This window comes from Zonotrichia leucophrys, chromosome 18 (genome assembly GCF_028769735.1).
Source record: "Zonotrichia leucophrys gambelii isolate GWCS_2022_RI chromosome 18, RI_Zleu_2.0, whole genome shotgun sequence".
Lineage (NCBI taxonomy): Eukaryota > Metazoa > Chordata > Aves > Passeriformes > Passerellidae > Zonotrichia > Zonotrichia leucophrys.
The window spans coordinates 5924787-5945079 of NC_088187.1; the positions used below are offsets into that span (position 1 = coordinate 5924787).

Consider the following 20293-nt stretch of genomic DNA (forward strand, 5'->3'; position numbering starts at 1 on the left):
CAGACACCATGGTGTGTCCCCAGTAGGGTTCAGGGCTGGGCCACCTGCTGCTGCACTTCTCAGCTGTGTCTGCCATGAAATTGTATTAAAATGTAGCTTACAAAACAACCAGGGCTTTCAGAGTATTCCCTGTACCCCATAATTTAGGATTTATTGCTATGCAGGTATCTTTATTATTGTTGTTGTCAAAACTGAATGAGAGTCTCTTTCTTTTGACATGTTAATTATTCTATTTTTAACTAAAGAAGGCAGACTGAGGTTTCTCATAAAGATGACATGCAAGGCATAAAGATGTTTTTGCTGGCTCAGCTCTGCTCTTAGGTGAGAATCACCTGTGTCTGGCCCAATATTGCTTTCTATGAAAGGCATTTTGCATGTCTTAAAGCCTTGTAACATCATAGTTGCCTTCAAGGGATGACTGAAACCTTGTTCAGAGGAGCTTTTCTTGAAGCACATTATAATAGTGTGCTTAGTATATATATATATATATATATATATAATATATATATACTAAGCACACTATTATAATGTGTTTATAACAAATGTATAATTTATATTATAAATTATAAAAATTATATTTATATAAATATAAATAAAATAGTTATAATAGTTTATAATAGCTTCTTAGTAGCTGGCTGGTTAGAAGAGTTCTGGTAGATGCTGCTAAGCCTCACTCCTTAGAGTGGGGAGATATATATACTGAGCACACTATTATAATGTGTTTATGATAAATTTATAATTTATAGAATTAATTATATAAATAAAATAGTTTAAACAGCTTTTAATAGTTTCTTAGTAGCTGGCTAGGGAGAAGAGTTCTGGTAGATGCTGCTGAGCCTCAGTCCCCAGGGTGGGGGTGAGATGTTGATTTCAGTTCTTATCATCCCTTGGGTGTCAAAACAGAGAAGGTGAGACTTGGTGCTAAAGACATCCCAAAGTTGAACAAAACTAAATAAATAAGATAGTCACAATCATTCAAAGTGTTTGTGCAAAAGGAAAAAAACCCCATAGCATTGGGCTGTGATAAGTTGCCATTTCTGATCACCTTTTACACGACACCTCCATAAAATCAGTGTTTGTAGTGTTTCCTTGAGATGTTTCTCTGCTGGGGTTGGATGGCTGCCCTGGCCAGAGGTTTTGCTTGGGGCTGTGCCAGGCTCAGGGTTCTCTCCAGCTTTGCAGATGCTCCCTGCATGGCCCAGAGCCTGACACTCCTGTTGCCGTTTCAGCCGGAGCGGATAGATCCCAGCGCCTCGCGGCAAGGCTACGACGTGCGCTCCGACGTCTGGAGCTTGGGCATCACACTGGTGAGTGGGCACTGCCCTGTGCCAGGGGCAGCACTGCTCTGTGCCAGGGGCAGCACAGCCCAGCTCCTTCCTGGGCTCTGCTCACAGTGGGCACTCCCTGCCTCGGGAACAGCCTGGGGGCTTCCCATCTCCATGGTTCTCCTGAGCCCCCTGGATGTGAGCAGGGAGGAGGTGTGTTGAGTTTGCTGGCTCCCCAGGATGAGGAGGAAATGAGTGAATCTGACTCCATGTTCTTAGAAGGCTAATGATATTACATTACATTACATTACATTACATTACATTATATCATATCATACTATATCATATGATACTATATCATATCATACTATATCATATCATATCATATAAAAGAATACTGTACTAAACTATACTAAAGAATAAAGATACAGACAGAAGGCTTAACAAGAATGAGAATGAAAACTCGAGACTTCTCAGAGCCTCGACACAGCTAGCCATGATTGGCTATTAAGTTAAAACAATTCACATGAAGCCAATCAAACAATGGCCAGTTGGTAAACAATGTCCAAACCACATTCTAAAGCAGCAAATACAAGAGAAGCAATCAGATAATTATTATTTACATTTTTCTCTGAGGCTTCTCAGCTTCCCAGGAGAAGAAATCCTGGCGAAGGGATTTTTCAGAGAATATGACAGTGACAGAGGTGTTGGATTGTAAATGAATTTTGTGTTCAGAATCTGAGGTGACAGTGCTGAGTGTGGTGGTGCAGAGCAGAGCACCCAGGCTGTGTGAATAAGCCTCTGGCAGCTGCTGTGCTTTGGCTGCACAGAGGCTTTGGTTAATCCTGGATTCTGGGGTTGTGGTTCCTCACTGGCTCAGCCACAGCACTGCTCACTGCACACACTGAGAAGCTCTCAGTGAGAAGCCCTTACTTTCTTCAGGTTGTGAAGCAGAAGAGAAAGCAGAAGCAATTAAGTATGAACCAGTAGCTTCTGTTCTCACCACTGATGTTTAAAAAAAACTAATTTTCATTATCCTGAAGTTGGATTCAGAGATCCTTATGGGTCCTCTCCAACCTGAGATATCATGTGATTGTCTCATTCTCATTATCCATTTTCTCTTGTGCTTGTTAGGATGCTTGGGGAGGGACTGGAGGATTTTACTCTCCTACACTGGTTTGATTTATAGTCAGTGGAGGAGCAGACATGGCACAGAGGCCTGGTCAGGGTAGATCTGGCCATGCCCCTCACACAGCAGCAGAATTTACTGCTGGGTAAAACCTTCCTCCTACTTAGAACCATACAGGGAATAGGATGAAAAATCTCATCTCAGTCTTCCTTCTGGGGGGGTTCAAGTTTGCTGCAGACTTTTTTTTCCCTGACTGAGCTTCCCTGGTATAAACCTGCCTGGTTCTGCTCCTGTCTCCTGCAGTACGAGCTGGCCACGGGGCGATTCCCCTACCCCAAGTGGAACAGTGTGTTTGACCAGTTGACACAAGTAGTGAAAGGAGACCCACCACAGCTGAGTAACTCAGAGGAAAGGGAGTTTTCCCCAAGCTTCATCAACTTCGTCAACTTGTGGTGAGTGTGTGCCGCTGCAGGCACTGGGGGTGGGCTCCTTCTGTTGGCTGGTGTTTGGCAAGGGTCGTGTGTCCAGCACTTCCCTGGCTGTGCTAGAGACAGGAGACATGGTAAGGAGGGAAGTTTCCATGGCAGGAGGTTTGTGTCAGACACAGCCCCAGCCCCAGCCCCTGCCTGCACAGCTGGGATGGCTGCAGGGGAGGGAAGTTACTCCTGTGGTCACTCACAGTGCAAGGATGGGCTTTCCAGAAAACCAAAGGTGGTGTGTCCCCCTCTGACAGCATCATGTCCTGTGAAAGTTTGTATTTGATGTTTGTAACATTTTCCCTGATCCCACATTCTTCTAATTATCTCTATGCTTTCTTTAGCCTTACAAAGGACGAGTCCAAAAGGCCAAAGTACAAAGAGCTTCTGGTGAGTCCTCAGTGCTTTCAATGTCTCCAGCACACAGCTCACAGGGGACTGGGCTCAGGCAGAAGTGAGATCTGGAGCTGGGCAGCAGCAGGGCCTGTCTGTGGGGAGGTGCTAAAGGAGAGAGCAGCAATGCTTTTGGCTTGGGTCAGTCACATGTGGCAACTTCAAGGAGCTCTGGGCACCTGGAGGGCACTTCTTAGAGGCTGTGGTTCCACAGTCAGCCCTGGGGTTTCACATCACCTGATGTGAAAGGGATTTGCCTGATGTCCTGGCCCAGAACCTCCCTGATGTTCTGTCCCAGCTCTCTGACCTGGCTCTGGCCAGTGCTGCCTGCTGGGCAGAGCCAAGGGTGGGGGCTCAGGAGAGCAGAGCTTGGCTTTGGCCTCTGCAAGGCACTCCCTGTCACTCCTGTCACTGTCCCCACTGTGACAATGCTGCTGCTGAAACCTCTCCTGAAGGGATTTCAGGAAATGTCAGTGCTGCAGAGGAGCTGCTGATCCTGCACCCTCACTGCCTCCTGCCTGGCAGCTCCTGAGCTCTGCAGTCCTGTCCTGCCTTAGAAACCTCCCATGTTAAAGACATGAATTTACCGGGCTGTGTCCTGGTGCCCTAGAGCCACCACAAACCATGTTCTTGCACCAGACAAATTCCCCTGCTCAGTTTTTATCTGAGGGGCACATGCCAGGAGGGTGGACCATAACTTTGTTGTTTTTTTTTATCTGCTTCCAGAAACATCCCTTCATCCTGATGTATGAGGAACGCACAGTGGATGTTGCATGCTATGTTTGTAAAATCCTGGATCAAATGCCAGCAACTCCCAGCTCTCCAATGTACGTGGATTGATACTGCTGCTACATCAAACTCTAGAAAAAGGGCTGAGAGAAAACAAGCTGTAAAGAATTTTCATCACATATTGCAGTGTTTTTAATGCTCGCCCAGACACCATGTGCAATAATATTGGTGTTATTTCCATCCTGTCTGTATACTGTTGTCACATATAAAGTGCATCCCTGTAATACCTGATCACACAGTGTTAGTGTTGGTCACAGAGAGACCTCATCTTGCTCTTTTGTGGACATATTCATGAAATGTGGAAATAAGTACATATATTTGTTGACTGTGATTGGATAGCACCTAAAATTCATTTCTAGACTCAAAACTTGGAGACTCCTCAGCAGCTACTGGAAAGATTTTTCTCTCAAACTCTTCCGATTGTTGTTTCAAGTAATAATAAAAAGCAAACAAACAAAAGTTAGGCGTTGTCTGTCTGAACATTAAGAGACTTTGCCTGGAGGGAGAAGAACTTGCTTAACCAACGAGATGCTTTGCCTTCTGGAGCTGGAAAGGCAAAGGAGAATTTTATTCTTCACAAAGTGCAATAGATTTACTGCTATGAAATTCTGTTGCTTTACAGTCGCAGTGTACTTTCTGGGGACAGTGTGCTCAGCTGAACTTCCTGTTAAAGAGAGATCATGTTAAATATAGTGAATATGTCTTTACCAAAAATATGTTGCGTTGAAAGAGGCTAACATTAAACTATTGAGATGGGACATAATGTATTCTTCCTCCTTTTACCAAGCCAGCCACTCTTCACTCTTAACTAGGTGTCCTGTAAATTGTTACCTGGTAAGATAAGACCTTTGACCTGAAGAATTATTAAACTACTTGATTGAATTTAACCTGCTTGTTGACCTGGTTTATAGTGCACAGTGCTCACCAGCCACTGGCTTTGCTTTGCCTTCACCCAGAGCCATCCACAGAGGCTGCAGCTGCTTGAGTGGGCCACCAGCTGATGGCTGTGAGTCCTGGCCAGTGTTTCTCGTGTCCCTGCTGTCCCCAGCCCTGCTGCTTGCACCTGTGGCACGGCCCAGCCCTCCCAGCCCGTGTCCTGAACTCCTGAGTCCCAGAGTCCCACCACAGAGCTGAGCTCTTCTCCTTGCTGCTGCAGGCAGGATGGAGGGGTGGCCCTGTGCCCAGCACACCCTGCTGAGCTGCTGGGGACACTTCGGCACCATCACCTGGAGACTGACCCTCCACAGCTCCTGCTGCTGCACCCTGAGCAAACCCCTCTGAGGTTGGGGGGGTGCAGAAGGAGGTGAGGTGGAGGTGAAGGAGCTTCCAACTCCTCTCAGCTGGCCCAGCAAGGCCAGGCAAGCTCTTGTCTTCTGGTCCATTGCCAGGCAAGCTGTCGTCTTCTGGTCCACTCCTAGGTGAAACAGCACATCAGGCTTTTCTGTTTGCTTAATTGACATATTTTTCAAAGATTAATTTTTCCCAAAACCTTTTTTTTCCCCCCCAAATACTGCAGTTTTCAGGTGTTTAGTAGCACACCAGGGATAAAATGGAGGCTGCAGGGTCTCTCCTTTCTTCTTCTGAGCTGATTGAGGTGCTTGGTAGGACTTCATCAGTGTTAGAGCAGCCTCCCATCAGAGCTCAGCAGCAAGCTGGACACAGAGGGAATGAAAACACCGTGGTGCTGGCAGGATCCCCAGGAAGGGCTCCCCACATCCGCCAAAGCCACCATGCACAAAGCAGCCCGAGGCTGAGTGAAGAGCAAGCAGCACAGCCCAGCTGGGAAGGAGAGCTGAGGCCCTGGACACAGCTGGTGTCTGTCTGTCTGTCTGCCACGGAGGTGACACGTCCTGGGGCTCCTGCTGGCTCCCTTGGTGCTGCCCTTCCTGGACTGTCCCTCTTGGGCTGCTCCTCGGGCAAGGCAGCTTTCTGCAGTCCCTGCTCCTCCTGACAGCTCTGGTGCCTCCTGCACCGAGATCAGTCAGACCATGCCTGCCTAAAGCAGCCACTGAGTGCCCACCCCAGAGCCTTTCTCAGGCAGATCCCTGTGGAGCTGGGGTTCCTCTCTCCAGCCTCAGCCCCTGGAGTGGCACTGCAGGTCCCCAGGGCTGCTGGCTGTGGGGATGGAGAGACCCACGCCCAGCAAGGGCAGCCGCAGCTGGGGCTTCACCCTCCCTCTGGTGTCAGTCTGACTCCTCCTGGCAGCAGTGAACCCAAAAACCTCTCAGAGGGGCAGCACTGTGATGGAACCTCCCCAAACACACAGGACTGCCTTGTTCTGCCCTGTGGGGATGGCTGGGTCTGTGCTCTGGTGCTGTCCCATCTCCAGCCCAGAACCAGCTTGCTGGGAATGGAAATGCAAAGCTTTGAGCTGCCAGTGACAGGAGGGAGGTGCTGCTGTACAGGACAGGTTTAGCCTATTCAAATAGGATTCTTATGAATTACTAAGGGTGCACCATTTATTGCAATGTATCTATTAAAGAAAAAAAAAAAGAAAAAAAGGTGTATAGTGTTCAGAAGCTGTGAAAATAGTGTAAGAACTGTACATTGTGAATTCTGGTTATTATTTTTTTTTCTTGTACCATAGAAGAAAAATGTATAAAAATATCAAAAAGCTGATGTGCAGGGATGTTGCCTTATTGTCTGTAAAATGAAGCTCAGGAACATAACTGCTTCAAAGAGCTTCCGAATATTTTATCCGGTCTCCTGGTTTGACTTCCTCCTCTATTTAAGCTATTCTACATGGATCAGAGTGTTTATGTAATAGTTCTATCCTTTTGCTTGCAGGTCAGTTGTAATAAAACTAAGATGCGACTGTGACCTTGTTATTTTCATTTTGTAAGGTCAGACATGAAGGGGAAGGTTCATAAGAGCTGTGGAACACCTGCCTTCCAGGTGGAAGAGGAAAGCAACCTTCAGATCTTCTTGTGCCAAATGAAGGAGGTGAAGGGAGCTCTGGATGTGTTTTCTCTCTGGAATGAAGGAGATGAAGGGAGCTCTGGATGTATTTCCTCTCTCTGGAATTCTGCTGGGCCCTCTGTGTTTGGGCTCCTCTCAGACAAGCAGTGTTTGCAGCACAGGGAGGTCCTGGTGGCTCAGGACACCTTGTCCCTGTCAGGAGGGCAGGGGGCTGTCACTGTAGGACATGAAAGAACACAAGCACACACTGCTGCTCTCAAGGTGAAGGAAAAGGGAAGTTTATTTTCTGACTCCAACATTTATAGTTTTCCAAAAGTGGCAGTGGATTGGAGGGTGACAGTGCCACCTCTGCAATGGCACTGGACAAACCAACAGTCCATCAAATTTCTCCTCTTCTATAAAGGAATGCAAAACAATGAGTTATTTACAGAAAGTGTGTGAGAAAGTTCTCTACAAGAATGTCAACATCAGAAGGCTTAGAAAATCTTAAAAAACCAGGGTGAGAGGGGGCTGTGCCCACCCTCCAGGGAAGGGCAGGTGGAGCTCCCAGCTCTGATGGTTGCAAGGTCTGCAGAACCCAGATGGACTCAGAGTCCTGGGTGAGTCCTGGTGCGGTGCTCGGAGGTCTCTTCTGCTTGGAGGCTGTGGAGGGTTTGGAATCTGCCCAGTCAGAGCTGGACCCCAGCAGCCCCTCTGGGAAGGAAGAGGAGCTGGTCAGGAGTGCCTGTCCTGCTGCACTGGGCTGGATGGGACAGGCCAGGGGTGCCCAGCCCAGAGAGGGAGAGCAGAGCACCTGCAGGGATCCTTGCTCATGGCAGAGCTCAGGATCAGGAATAGTTCTGTGGGAATGTTCCTCACTCGGGGTCACCAAACGCTAAATTTGCAGGCAACCCCAACAAGGGAAGAGATGAGAATCTTGACTCCATGTTTCAGAAGGCTGATTTATTATTTTATGATAGATATTATATTAAAAGAAAATTATGTATTAAAACTATACTAAAAGAATAGAAGAAAGGATTTCATCAGAAGGCTTGAAAGAAAATGGAAAGGAATGATAATAAAATCTTGTGACTGACCAGAGAGTCTGAGACAGCTGGACTTTGACTGACCATTAATTAAAAACAACCACATGAGACCAATCACAGATGCACCTGTTGCATTCCTCCGCAGCAGACAATTATTGTTTACATTTCATTTCTGAGGCCTCTCAGCTTCTCAGGAGAAGACCTGAGGAAAGGACTGACACAAATCACTCCATCTTTCCCCGGGCTCAAAGCGAGGTAAGGGGCCCAGGGATAGATGGAGTGAGTGCTCTGAGGAACAGGAAAAGGAAAATGCTGTATTTTGCCTTTATGTTTGCAGCTGTGCAAGTGCTTGGAGAACGAGATGAAGCACAAACTCCCTCTCCTGGAGACACACGGCACTTTCTGCTGGAAACAGAACAGCAGGGCAGGCTGGGCTGTTCCGGGAGACATCTGCAGAAAACCTTTGTCTTGGCATAAATCCCTGCCTTCCATCAGGAGAACGTGGCGTGGCCAAGCAGGAAACTCCTGTTCAAATTGAGCAGAAGAGCTGGGTGCAGGGGTGTCACCCTGCAGGTGTGGCTGTGCCTTCCTTCCTCCTTCCCTTCCCTTCCCTTCCCTTCCCTTCCCTTCCCTTCCCTTCCCTTCCCTTCCCTTCCCTTCCCTTCCCTTCCCTTCCCTTCCCTTCCCTTCCCTTCCCTTCCCTTCCCTTCCCTTCCCTTCCCTTCCCTTCCCTTCCCTTCCCTTCCCTTCCCTTCCCTTCCCTTCCCGCAGGGGTTTGGGGTGTGTGGGAAGGCAGATATGGACACTGAGAAGATTTTCTGGCCTTCAAGACTGTGTGTGGTAAATTCTGTGGTGCCTGTGGGGTTCCATGTGGAGGGAAACTGCCTGAACCATGACCTGGGAGCTGCTGGGGAGATGCTGAGGATGTCTCAGTGCCTGTGGCGGCGGAAGCACTGAATGGTGAACTGAGACAGGCAGCTCACAATTTTAAAAACTTGCTAAAGGCATGTAAAATGTTAATTTGACTCTCAGAACATTGTTTGTTTGCTTGTTTTGTATTACTTCTGGTGTGTTTGTTTGTTTGTTTTTTCTGGCAGGAAGATGAAGGGAGAGCAGGGCATCACTGGGATCCTTCAGCTTGGTGTTGAGAGAAGGGAAAATCCCAGACCATAAATTCCTTGGGACAGGCTGTGTGGGAAGATCACCTACACATGGAAGACTGAGTGAGGGCTGACTCAGGGCAGTGGAGGGGAGAGGTCCCATCTCACCGGGGAGGGGTCCCATCCCACTGGCACACCCTCTGCTTTCCCTGGAGGCTGCTCCAGGCTGGCTGCAGGACCAGGGGCCCAGGCAGAGCTGGGCTGAGTTCTCCATGCAGCAGAAAATCTGGGGCTGTGATCCCTTTCTCTGCCAGCAGCTGCAGCCTGGTCTGGACTCAGCCTCCCCAGGTGCTCTGCTGCAAACCTTGGCACCGGCCAGGTATCCCTCCTGCTCTCAGAGCTGCACCACTCCCTCTGCTCTTTGCCTTTTGCCTTTCACAGCAGCACGGGCAGGCTCTCCCCAGCAGGCAGACCGGGCAGGGGAGGGCTCCACTCTATGGTCATTCCTGAATTAATCCCAGGCTGAGGTTTGTCTCCTTATCCTCTGAGTGACCCCAACCAGGCTGTTCATCACAGCCCACCTGGCTGCAGGGTGTGGTTAGACATTAAAGATGTTCATAGGAACTGGTTAATTGCTCATCTGCATCTTTTCAGGTGCACTTGAGCCATGTCTCAGGACCATTTCACCTTTAGCCCCCCTGGGCAGTCCCTCTTTGCACACAGGTGGGCAAATGCCTGGGAACCTTTTCTAATCAAAGGGAAGATGTGACAAATGTGGAAACAGACACTCAGGGCTGCTGTGGAGAAGGATGCAGGGTTCCCCAGGGTCCCAGCCTGCTGTGCCTGTGGGCAGGGGAAGTTTTGGCTGTGCAGAGCTGCACCCTGCAGCCACCAGCCCAGTGCTGACACAAACACCAAGGGATATGGGCACGGGCTCAGCTCTGCCTGTACACAAGGAGTGGGGGCTGCAGGAAAACAGCAAAGCCAGAGCCAACAGAAGAAAAACAGGCTCTGGTGGTGTGTTCAGAAATCTTCCAGGAGAAAGTGCTGCCGTTAATGAAATTCATCTGGCCTTGAAGGACTGTGGCTGTCCCAGGGCATGGAGCTGGTCCCAGGGGGTGGCAGCTGGGATGGCTGTGGCTGTCCCAGTGGTGAAGTCAAACAGCAAACCATGAGCAGACAGAGTGGCAAGACAAGGGTTTTAATAATGAAGGTGTTGCTGGTAACATAGGTAAGGAAATGTGCTTGCTTACAGGTTTGAAGCTGACAGCATCCCTTTAAATAAGGAAATACAATTGCTGAGAGGAGAAAGTTACCTGGAAAACTCTGTACAAGGCCACAGTGGAGCAGCTAACACTACTCTGCTTCAAGTGCTCTGAATATTCTCCACAGACTGGCTTCAAAAAAATCTCTCACTTAGAAAAAGAAATTCTTTTAAAAAAATGCAACCTGTGATTGTCTATGCTAGCAGTGCCCTGTGACATTTGTACAATAGAAAAATGGTGCTTTAAATAGTGACTCGAAAGCTACTGCCAGGTGCTTTATACAGCATGCAACAAGGCCAGGGCCTGGGGACACTGCAGGGCTGCCTCCCACAGCTCCAGCATCCCTGGGGGAGCCTCCCAGCAGCTTCACCTCCGTGTGCTGTCCTTCCAGTAACACAAATATTAAATACACTCAGTCTGTAAATAGTTTAACAATCTTTGTTAGCAACAATATTTACTTTGGCAAAACCAGAGTTGCGACGAATGGACGCTGCCCGTCGCAAAGTCTGCAGCGAGTTCTTTGGTGGAAGCCAAGAAGTGAAGCAAAGGCTCCTTCTTGCGAGAGCCTGAGGAAGAATATTGCACAGAGACTCCGAGGAGAAATGCTGGTGATTCCCAACGGGAGCATCACTGCGAGAGAGCTCCCTTCCCTGCGGGCTGCGGGAGAACGGGCTCCTCCCGGCTCGGTGATTCACAGCTGTTCTCCGGTAGCCTTGCTCTGGGCTGGGGGGCAGTGACGCTGGATAACCTCGGGGAGGAGGGGAACGCTGCTGGGCACGGAGGAGGGACGGAGGGGAGGGTGGCAGGGGCAGGCACTCACACAGAGCCTCGGCCACGCGAGGGCTCGCTCGGCTCTGCCCCCCGAGATGTCACCGAGTGTCCCTGCCCGGCTCCCCCTGCTCCCGGATCATGCAAGGGCTGGAGATCACACCGACCTGGCTGTGCACGAACAGCCCCTCCAAAGCCTGGCTGGTCCTTTCTCACCACTTGCTCCTACCTTGGCCAAAACACATCACTCATCTCTTCGTGTGCACGGGGACACGGCCGGGCTGCCACATCCCCCATTCCTGCGCCTGCATCCTCCACATCTGCTCCAACGTTCAGAGTGCTCTGCTCCCAGGCTGCAGCCTGATCCAGCTCAGAATGCAGCCAGGACAGTCCTGGGCTCTCAGCCCCTCAGGACATGCCAAGGTGCCACCGTGAGCTCGGTGATCTCCATCTCTCATCCACCTGGAGCAGAGCTCTGCTCGATGGGGCAGTGCAGCTTTGGGCAGGAGGGAAACGAGAGCCCAGCTGTGCACAAAGGGTGCTGGGCACCTGGGCACCTAGCTGGGCACAGCCCCTGCTCCTCACTCTGGCATGGGCACAGCCAAGGTGAGCCCAACAGGTCTGCGAGAGGAGAGGAGAGGAGAGGAGAGGAGAGGAGAGGAGAGGAGAGGAGAGGAGAGGAGAGGAGAGGAGAGGAGAGGAGAGGAGAGGAGAGGAGAGGAGAGGAGAGGAGAGGAGAGGAGAGGAGAGGAGAGGAGAGGAGAGGAGAGGAGAGGAGAGGAGAGGAGAGGAGAGGAGAGGAGAGGAGAGGAGAGGAGAGGAGAGGAGAGGAGAGGAGAGGAGAGGAGAGGAGAGGAGAGGAGAGGAGAGGAGAGGAGAGGAGAGGAGAGGAGGGAAGGAAGGAGAGGGAGGAGAGTGGACGAGAGGGAAGGGGGAGAGAGAAGGAGAGGAGAGCGCGAGCAGAGGAGAGGTAAGAGAGGAGAGGAGAGGAGAGGAGAGGAGAGGGGAGAGTGAGAGAGAGAAGGAAGGAGAGGAGGAAGGAGAGGTTGAGGAGGGGAGGGTGTGCAGGAGAGGAAGAAGAGGGAGAGGAGGAGAGAGAAGAAGGAGGGATGAGGAGAGGAGGAGAGAAGGAGAGAGAGTGATAGGAGGAGAGGATGAGAGATGCATGGAGAGGGAAGAGGGAGTGTGGAGGAGAGAGAGGATGAGGCAGGAGAGCAGAGGAGAGGGTGCCAGCATGGTAAGAGGGAGAGCAGCTGAGGTGAGGTAGAGAGGAAGAGGGAAGGAGAGGATGTGGGGAGAGGATGCGAGGGGGAGAGGGAGGAGAGGAAGGCGAGGAGAGGAGGAGGGAGAGGAGCAGGTAGAGAGGATAGATAGGAGAGAGAGGAGAGGGAGAGGAGTAGCGAGGAAGAGGGAGAGTGAGAGGAGAGGAGAGGAGAGGGGGAGGGACGAGGAGAGGAGGTAGAGGAAGGCGGAGAGGAGAGCGGAGGGCCTTGCAGAGAATTCCATCATGCCCGAAGGGGGTCCTCTGCAGTCCAGTTGCACCAGGGATCACCTCACCACACAGTCTTGTCATGAGCTGCTCCAGTTCTCACAAGAGTGACTTCTAAAACTGGGGGGGGAGGGGAGATTAAAGAAAGAAAATGGAAGTTCTTGTCAGTCAAAGGAAGTGTTGTTTCAGGCACTGGTGTCCTCTGTTGGGTTGTGTCAATGGAGGAAAACCAAAGTACCAGAGCTGTGCTGTCCATTTTCAGTGACTGGAAATCCAAACAAGTCTATATGCTGGGAAATGACTCCAGTTTGCCCTGGATGAGGCACACGTTAGCCCTGCACGTTCTGTGGCACGGCAGGAGCGCTGTGCTGCCTGCTGCAGGCCCACAGCCCCCTGCCCCAGCACGTGCCCTCACCACTGCTGCAGGTGCAGGTCCATGCTGGTGTTGAGGTTGAGGTCAGCCACGTCCAGGAAGTCGATGTTGAAGATGCTGGGCCCCGCGGGGGTGAGCGAGCTGAAGCCGCTGGCCGAGCTGGGGGGGGTCAGGTCCAGCCACTCCATCGTTTCCCACGGAGACTCAGTGAAACTCATTTGTAAGGCAGAGCCTTCAGCAGGGGAGGGGGACAGCTGGGTGTCCATGGGCGACAGGGGAGTCTGTAAAATCTCCTGGGAGTTGAGCAGTTCGTCGGCGGCCTTGCCAGAGAATCCCTCCATCATGCCCTCGAAGGGGGGCTCCTCTGCTCCCAGCTTCAGCAGGGCCATCTCGCTGACCCTGCCCAGGGGGCTGTTGAGCAGCACCTCCAGGTGGGCGTCGCTGCTGCCCGGGCAATGCTCGAAGGGCAGCGGGGCCGGGGGCCCCGGCTCGAAGGGGGCAGAGCCCTTGGGGACAGGGCCAGCTGAGCTCCCCGCAGACACCATGATCTGAGGCACCTTCTGCAGGCAGGAACGATCCTCCTTGGCATTGGCTGGGATTTCTGTCAACAAACGAGAGGGGTTTGAGGTGCCCTGGCAGTGCCCACCACCACAGCCCTTCAGCTGACCTCCTGGGCATTCCTCTGGAGACCTGCTCGATCCCACTGGCACTGCTTGCCCACCCTCCCTCACACATTCCTGCTTTCTGACTTTGTCCCCCGGGTTTGGACACAGTCCCTAGGGCACAAGCACTGGCAGCTGTCCCCAAGGGGCTGGGGAGGGGCACAGGCAGCACTCTGCACAGGGAAGGGCAGCAGAAGTGCTCTGTGTGGGAGATGGCACTGGCAGCCCTGGGAATGGGGGGCACTGGGGGCTCTGTGTGGGCAGGGGCTGGCAGTGCTGAGCACAGGGCTCCTGTCCTGCTGTCCCCTCTCTCTGCACAGGTGACAGCCGAGCCCAGACCACCCCAAAGGATTGGCACACACAGGAGCAGAGTCCAGGAGGGCCAATGTGCTTTTGAGTTCAATCTCAGTAGGTGCGGGCACAGGGAGGGCAGGGGAAAGCTGTGCTCAACTCAGGCAGCTCTGCTGGGGTGCACTGAGCCCCACAGACTGATGCTGGCTGGAGGGGGGGCCCCAGGGGGGAAGAGGGAAGCAGAGCATACCTCCACTCTCAATCAGCACATCCAGGAGCTCGTCCATCTGCTGACTTCGTGTCATCTGCTGCAGCAAACGACAAAGAGGAGAGGAGAGGCCATTAGGAGGAGAGTCCCTCCAGCCACAAGCCAGGTAGATGCTCTAGACCCCAGAAAGGATGGCTCTAGACCCCACAAATGGCTTCCTCCCACACAGGAGAGAGGCCACACCAACACGGGGCTGGCAGCAGCATTCAGGGCATTGCAGGGATGTGGCACAATGAGCAAAGCACCTTCCCTGCTGCCAACCCTCTGCCCTGTGGCCACCACAGCCTGCCCTGTCCCAGGGCCCTCAGGACACAGCATTTTGGCCCCAGCACCTCACACTGGCACGTGCCTGCCTGCCCTCCCTGCACTGCCCAGTCTCCCTCCTCTCCCTGGCCAGAACCTGCAAGATCTCCATTTTCACCCTGCCAACAGCATCACTCCACTTTCCCAAAGGCACCAGCAGTCCCAGCACTGAGGCTGCTCCCAGACTGATGGGAAGGAAGGTGTTCTGGGTGTTCCTGGGTGATGGCCAGTCCTCCCTGCAGGAACAGAGCTCCAGGGTATGGCTCAGGGGCAGATGGATGAGCAGGATGAGCTTTCCTGGTGACCTGGGAATGCTCAAGGGTCTGTCTCTGACACAGCACTGAGCCCCCAAAGAGAGCACACTGGCACCCAGGGGAGCTGGGGGTGTCAGGACCCCTGGGTGCACAGGGGACATCATCCAGCCCAGCAGGGTGTTCTCCTTTGTGGCAGCTAGCCAGCACCAACCCTTCAGGAAAGCCCATTCCTCATGGAAACAGGTCTGTCCTGCCCAGAGACCAGAACAGGGTGGGACTCCTGCAGCTGAGTCCCACTGACTACAAACAGACAGCAGGGGCAGCCCTAGGCTGGAGAAAACAGAAACCATGCAGTTACCTGCTTCACTGCATCCTCATAGGGTGGAGGCTGCTTTACCTCTGACAGGGCTGGGCTTGACTTACAAAAACTTGGGGATGAAATAGAAAACTTTTGGCCTGACTGCGCAGCCATCTGCATGGGGAGATACAGGGAAATGGAGTCAGTGCATGGCAGGAGCCCTGGCTCTCATCCTGCTGAGGTTGGTGAGGGAAAATGACAATTTAGTGGGTCAAACCAACCCAAAATGCTTGGCTTTGAGCAGGACAGAGGCAGGCAAACCAGCTCCCTGAGCTAGCTCTGAGAGCCAGGACCAGGCTGGCCCCTTGTCACTGCCAGACACGGTGGCACAGGACAGCCTGGTGTCCTGGGGACATGCAGGACAAGGGAAGGGCAGAGATGCTGCTGCTGGTCAGCTGTGCTTGGCTTGTATGAGGGGTGGGATTCACATTCTCTGAGTCTGAGAGAAGCAGAGAACAGCATGATCAAAACACACACACCAGAATCCAATGACCAATTCCCTCCAGGTGAACAATCTCCACAATGCATTCCACTTGTGAACAACACAGATGCAGCAAATGAGATAAGAATCGTTTTGATCATTCTTTTCTCTGCTTCTCTCAGGTTCAGAGAGTGTGAAGCCCACATGAGGCACCTCCCCAGCCGCCCCAAGCCCTCCCCATCACCACCTGAGGGGGCATCTCACAGAGCTCAGGCCAGGAAAGGTCACTGAGAAGAGGGAAATCTCTGCCTGTGCCAAACACCTGCATGTCTTTGCCAGCTTTTTGCCAGGCTCCCTTTCCAGGATGGATGGCATTTGAAGCCCAGTGCCTGTCAGCTGCTGTCCCCATCCCCTCCAGGCCCTTGTGTGTCCTTCCCTGCTGCCTGGCCATGGCCTTGTCCCACAAAAACCAGCCCCAGGGAATTGTCCCTCCAGGTGGGTTGGATCCAGGGCAGCAGTGGGATCACTCTGCCTGGCCATGCACATCCTGGCCACCTTTCTGTGGAGGGAGCTAGAAGGAACACTGCCCCTGGTTCATAGGAAACAGCATTGCAGTGCTGGGCACAAAGGTAGAGTTCTTGCTGAAGAAGGACCCTCACCCCCAGGAGTCCCTTGCAGGCAGCAGAGGGAGGTCCAGGATGGGTGATGGTGGAGTTGGGATGAGCTGCAGGGCACAATGGGACCATCCCCCTGCCCTTGGGCAGTGAGGGAGCAGTTGGAGATGCCCCTGTGGTGTCTCTGCTCCCCCTTGATCCTCACTGACCACTGTCCATCTGTCCAGAGCAGCCCTGCTGCTTCTTGGGTATCAGCTCTTAGCTCTGTGTCCCACTGCCCCCAGAGCTCTGCTGCAGTGCCCAGTGCCAGGGTCGCCCCCTGCATCCCCTGCTCTGCTCCCCAACCACCCAAACCAGTGTTCCCATCACCTCCTCACCCCTGCACAGCCCCACTGCCCTCCATGCCCATTCCACTGGCAGCTCTGCCTGTGCCCTCCTCACCATGAACTGCTGCCCTCTCCCACATCCCTGGCTGTGCTGTTTGCCAGCTGCCCATGGCACCTACCTTGCCATGCTCCTGAGCCCCACTCTGTGCCACTGTGCAGGGCTGCACCCCAATGCCTCCTCAGGGCCACTGTGCAGGGCTGGGAGAGCCCTGCCCTGGGCTGGGCTGTCCCACACACCCAGCCTGCCCTGCCACACCCCTGTGAGCACACCTGGCACTGCATGGCACAGGTGCTGCTGCTGCCTGGGCAGCCCTGGGAGGGCACTGGGGTTGTTGTGATCAGAGCCTTGTGCTGTTTTGTGCAGCATGTCCCCCTCCCCAAGTGTTTGTGCCTGTCCAGGGGGCTGAGTGAGCAGTGGTGGCTGCTGAGGACAGCTCTGTGCTGTCCTGGTGGGGAGGCACAAGATCTCTCTGACTGCAGAGCTCAACTGCCAGCCCTGCTCCAGCTCCCTGAGAAAAGGCTTCCCCAGGGGAACTTCTCTCCTCCAGCTCAGTGGTGAAAATCCCTCACACGCTGCTGGGAGCCACAATGGCTTGGCAAGCTCCTGGGAAGGCCTGCAGCCCTGCAGTGGGGTCTCCCAGGGGTGTAGGAACTGTGCCAGGGCTCTCCCAGGAGCTGAGGGATCCATGCTGCTGCCTTCCTGCTGTGTACAGAGCTGTGCCAGGCCTCCATGGGGCACAGCTGTGCCAGGACTCCCCCAAGGGCAGAGCAAGCTGTGCCAGGACTCCTCCTGAGGGGAGAGGCAGCTGGGTTTGGGCTCTTTTAGGGAAGGAGAAGCTGTGCCAGTGCTCCCCCAGGGAAGTGGGAGCTTGCCAGGACTCCTCCAGGGGCAGAGAGAGCTGTGCCAGAGCTCCCCAGGGCAGAGGGAGCTGTGCCAGGGCTCCACAGGGCAGAGGATGCTCTGCCAGGATGTTCCCAGGACACAGGCAGCTTTGCCAGTGCTCACCTATGGGCAGAGAGAACAGTGCTGGGAAGGAGGAGAGCTGTGCCAGGGCTTCCCCAGGGCAGCAGGAGCTGTGCCAGGGCTCCATGGGGCACGAGAGCTGTGCTGTCACCCCTCCAGGACAACTGGCCGCGGTGACAGAGCTCCCCAGAAGAAACCCTGCACTGGACCCTGCAGTGCTCTCAGCCTCCATCCCACTGCCCATCTGGGACACTTGCAGCAGGAATCTGCAGGGCCTCCCCCGTGTGGTGTGAGCGGAGGGCTGCGGGCTGGGCTGGCACTCACCGGGGCCGTGCGGAGGCAGCTGCTGCCCGGGGGGGACCCGCTGCGGCCCTCGGGGGACACGGGCAGCAGGTAGTGGCTGTTGGGGGACGGCGGCAGGCTGATGTGCTGGGGGCTCTTTGCAGCGCCCAGGGGAGAGTGCTGCGGGGAGCACTGCGGGCTCAGGAATGTCGAGGAGGTGATGGTGCTCTGCCCTGCGGGCTCCAGGCAGTGGCTGTTCACGATGTGGGGCACCTGCGGCACTCCACAGTTACTCAGCTTATCCGAGCTGCCTGCCTGGCCTTTCAGGGCCATTTGTTTGGATGCAAATGGACAGCTGGACACTGTGTTTTCCTGCTTGATGGGGACACCAAAGAAATGCTGAGCAGGCTGCTGCTTCTCCTCAAGGCCGTTGCTTCTCTTCCTCTTCTGGAGCTGCATCCTCAGCTCTTCCACCTGCCTCTGCTCCTGCTGCAGCTTCCACGTCAGTTCATTGATCACCTTCTGCTTCTCCACCAGCATCTTGTCTTTCTCCGTGTCTATCCCTTCCAGTTCCAGCTGGATGCTCCCTCCATTCATGCTGCTCATGAGGCTTTCCTCAGCGCTGCCCTGCACTGGTGATGGCTGCAGGCCAAACTGTGGGGAAGCCATGGGCCCATCGTTGAAGGTGTCGGGCAGGGAACCGCTCACAGAGAGGTCAGAGGAGGCAGGAGAGATGGGTGGGGTGGAGCTGGTGCTGCCAAAGTGGTAGAAACCATTGGACAACATGCTGGTGGAGGACTGGGACTGGTAGCTGGACAGGGTGTTGGTTGGGGTGACGGGGAAGGTGACGGTGGTGATCTCACTGAAGCTGGGCACCGTGCTGCTGCTGCACTCCTGGAAGGGCCGCAGTCGCTCCATCAGCGCCGTCTTGGTGCCCGACACAGGCAGGCCCCGGATCCGGAGCTGCTGCCTCAGCTCCGACACCTGCAAGGGAAATCACTCCTGGTCAGACTCTGTAGGGATGTGCCCCTTGTCGACAGAGTGACTAAATTATCCTTAGGCTCCTTAAAAAGCCAAAGGAAATTATCCTTTGGCTCCTTAAAAAGTCTTGGTGCCCAACACGGACAGGCCTTGGATCCGGAGCTGCTGCCTCAGCTCCGACACCTGGAAGGGAAATTGCTCGTGGTCAGACTCTGTAGGGATGTGCCCCTTTATTGACAGAGTGACCAAATGATCCCTTGGCTCCTTAAAAAGGATAAAAAAGCCCAAAAGTTTCTCTCCTCAATTTGGTAAAAAGGCACCTCATAGGAGCTTTGGGACTTCACCTCAAACCTACGGTGGCTACCCAACTGGACAGAGGCCAAGAGGTCTGACCTAAGCAGTTCACTAGAAAAAGAAGAGAATAAAGGAAATAATTGCTTTTCTGGAGAGTTTTAGAACCTCTTACCCCTGGCTTGTTTTTTCTATGCAAGAACTTTGTTATTTTGCCTTTTATTAAAACTTCTTCTGTTTCCAATACTACCTCAGAAGCCATCCTGCTAATTGTATGACATTTGGGGTAGCTGAGCTATCTCAGGTCTGATGAGTTCCTCTGAGAGCTCATGAGACCTGGCTCAAAGAAAAAACCCATCAAGGCTCAGTGGCAGATTAGCCCTTTAGAAACCCAGTGCTTCTAAAAAGGAGTCTCAGATCACAGCTTCCAGCTTTAACCTCTGACCTCCCAGGTGCTCCCTGCCTCACCTGCACTCACCACAGTCACCATGCACAGGCCTGACCACTGCCCATCCTGCAGAATCTCAACCTTTCCTAACAGGAAATCTTTCCTCTGAGAACTGTGACTCCTCCACGAACCAGCAATGGTCCTTGGGTAAGGGAAGCAACTCAGGATTCCCTTCCTAGCAGTGGATTTCTCCATGAGCAGAGGGCTGTAGCCCAGACCAGGAGCCATCTGATGGCTCACAGACTGTGACACCTTGGAGCCACATGCTCTGTGCTCAGACACATGATTCAGTCACCGGAGCTAGGGCAAACTCATCTGTTTCTACCTCAGGGCTGTCCACAGGTCTCTGCTCCTAGAAGGATTTGGCCTTCCCCATGACTGAGGGTCCATTAGCAAAGAATATAAGAACAGCTGATATGAGGGATTCTCCCCATGCCCTTTCTTGCCTCCATGAGAAAGGCTCCAAACAGTGCATGGAGCAGGAGATACCTGCTCATGCAGAGAGCTGAGCTGGCCTGGCTGAGGAGCTGAGCCACCGAGTGGGGAATGTTGCTCTACTGGCCCCTGGCTGGTCTGTCAGAGCATCCACAATGCTAAAACCACATAGGGATGGAGGCAGGAGCTGCAGGAACAGCAGCTCAGATCATCCTTCAGCCTGACCTGCAGCCTCCCCAGGCTGCACCTTTGGTTTGCTGCTGCACAGGCTGGAGCAGCGCACCCCTCACCACCTGCAGAGCAACCAGCCCTGGTGTTCAGAGCCTCCCCAGTGACCAAGCCCT

At 53.3% G+C, this 20293-nt stretch overlaps 2 protein-coding genes across 8 annotated transcripts in view; one reads left to right on the plus strand and one right to left on the minus strand.

The window, feature by feature from the left end:
- The window catches only part of MAP2K4 (mitogen-activated protein kinase kinase 4), a 65682-nt gene extending 58810 nt beyond the window's left edge, over positions 1–6872 (plus strand). For all 4 annotated transcript variants that reach the window (XM_064728420.1, XM_064728422.1, XM_064728419.1 and 1 more), the window contains 4 exons: positions 1230–1307; positions 2698–2846; positions 3215–3260; positions 3990–6872. In XM_064728420.1, the coding sequence (XP_064584490.1) occupies positions 1230–1307; positions 2698–2846; positions 3215–3260; positions 3990–4103 (387 nt within the window). In that variant the 3' untranslated portion in view covers positions 4104–6872. The remainder of the gene's footprint in view (positions 1–1229; positions 1308–2697; positions 2847–3214; positions 3261–3989) is intronic.
- A 5849-nt stretch (positions 6873–12721) lies between these two features.
- MYOCD (myocardin) overlaps positions 12722–20293 on the minus strand; it is a 33757-nt gene continuing 26185 nt past the window's right edge. For 2 of the 4 annotated variants that reach the window (XM_064728733.1, XM_064728735.1), the window contains 3 exons: positions 17837–18778; positions 14195–14252; positions 12722–13592 (listed from right to left, as the gene is read on the minus strand). In XM_064728733.1, the coding sequence (XP_064584803.1) occupies positions 13030–13592; positions 14195–14252; positions 17837–18778 (1563 nt within the window). In that variant the 3' untranslated portion in view covers positions 12722–13029. Of the gene's footprint in view, positions 13593–14194; positions 14253–15127; positions 15242–17836; positions 18779–20293 lie in introns of all 4 variants that reach the window. The other 2 variants (XM_064728732.1, XM_064728734.1) reach the window with 2 other exon arrangements.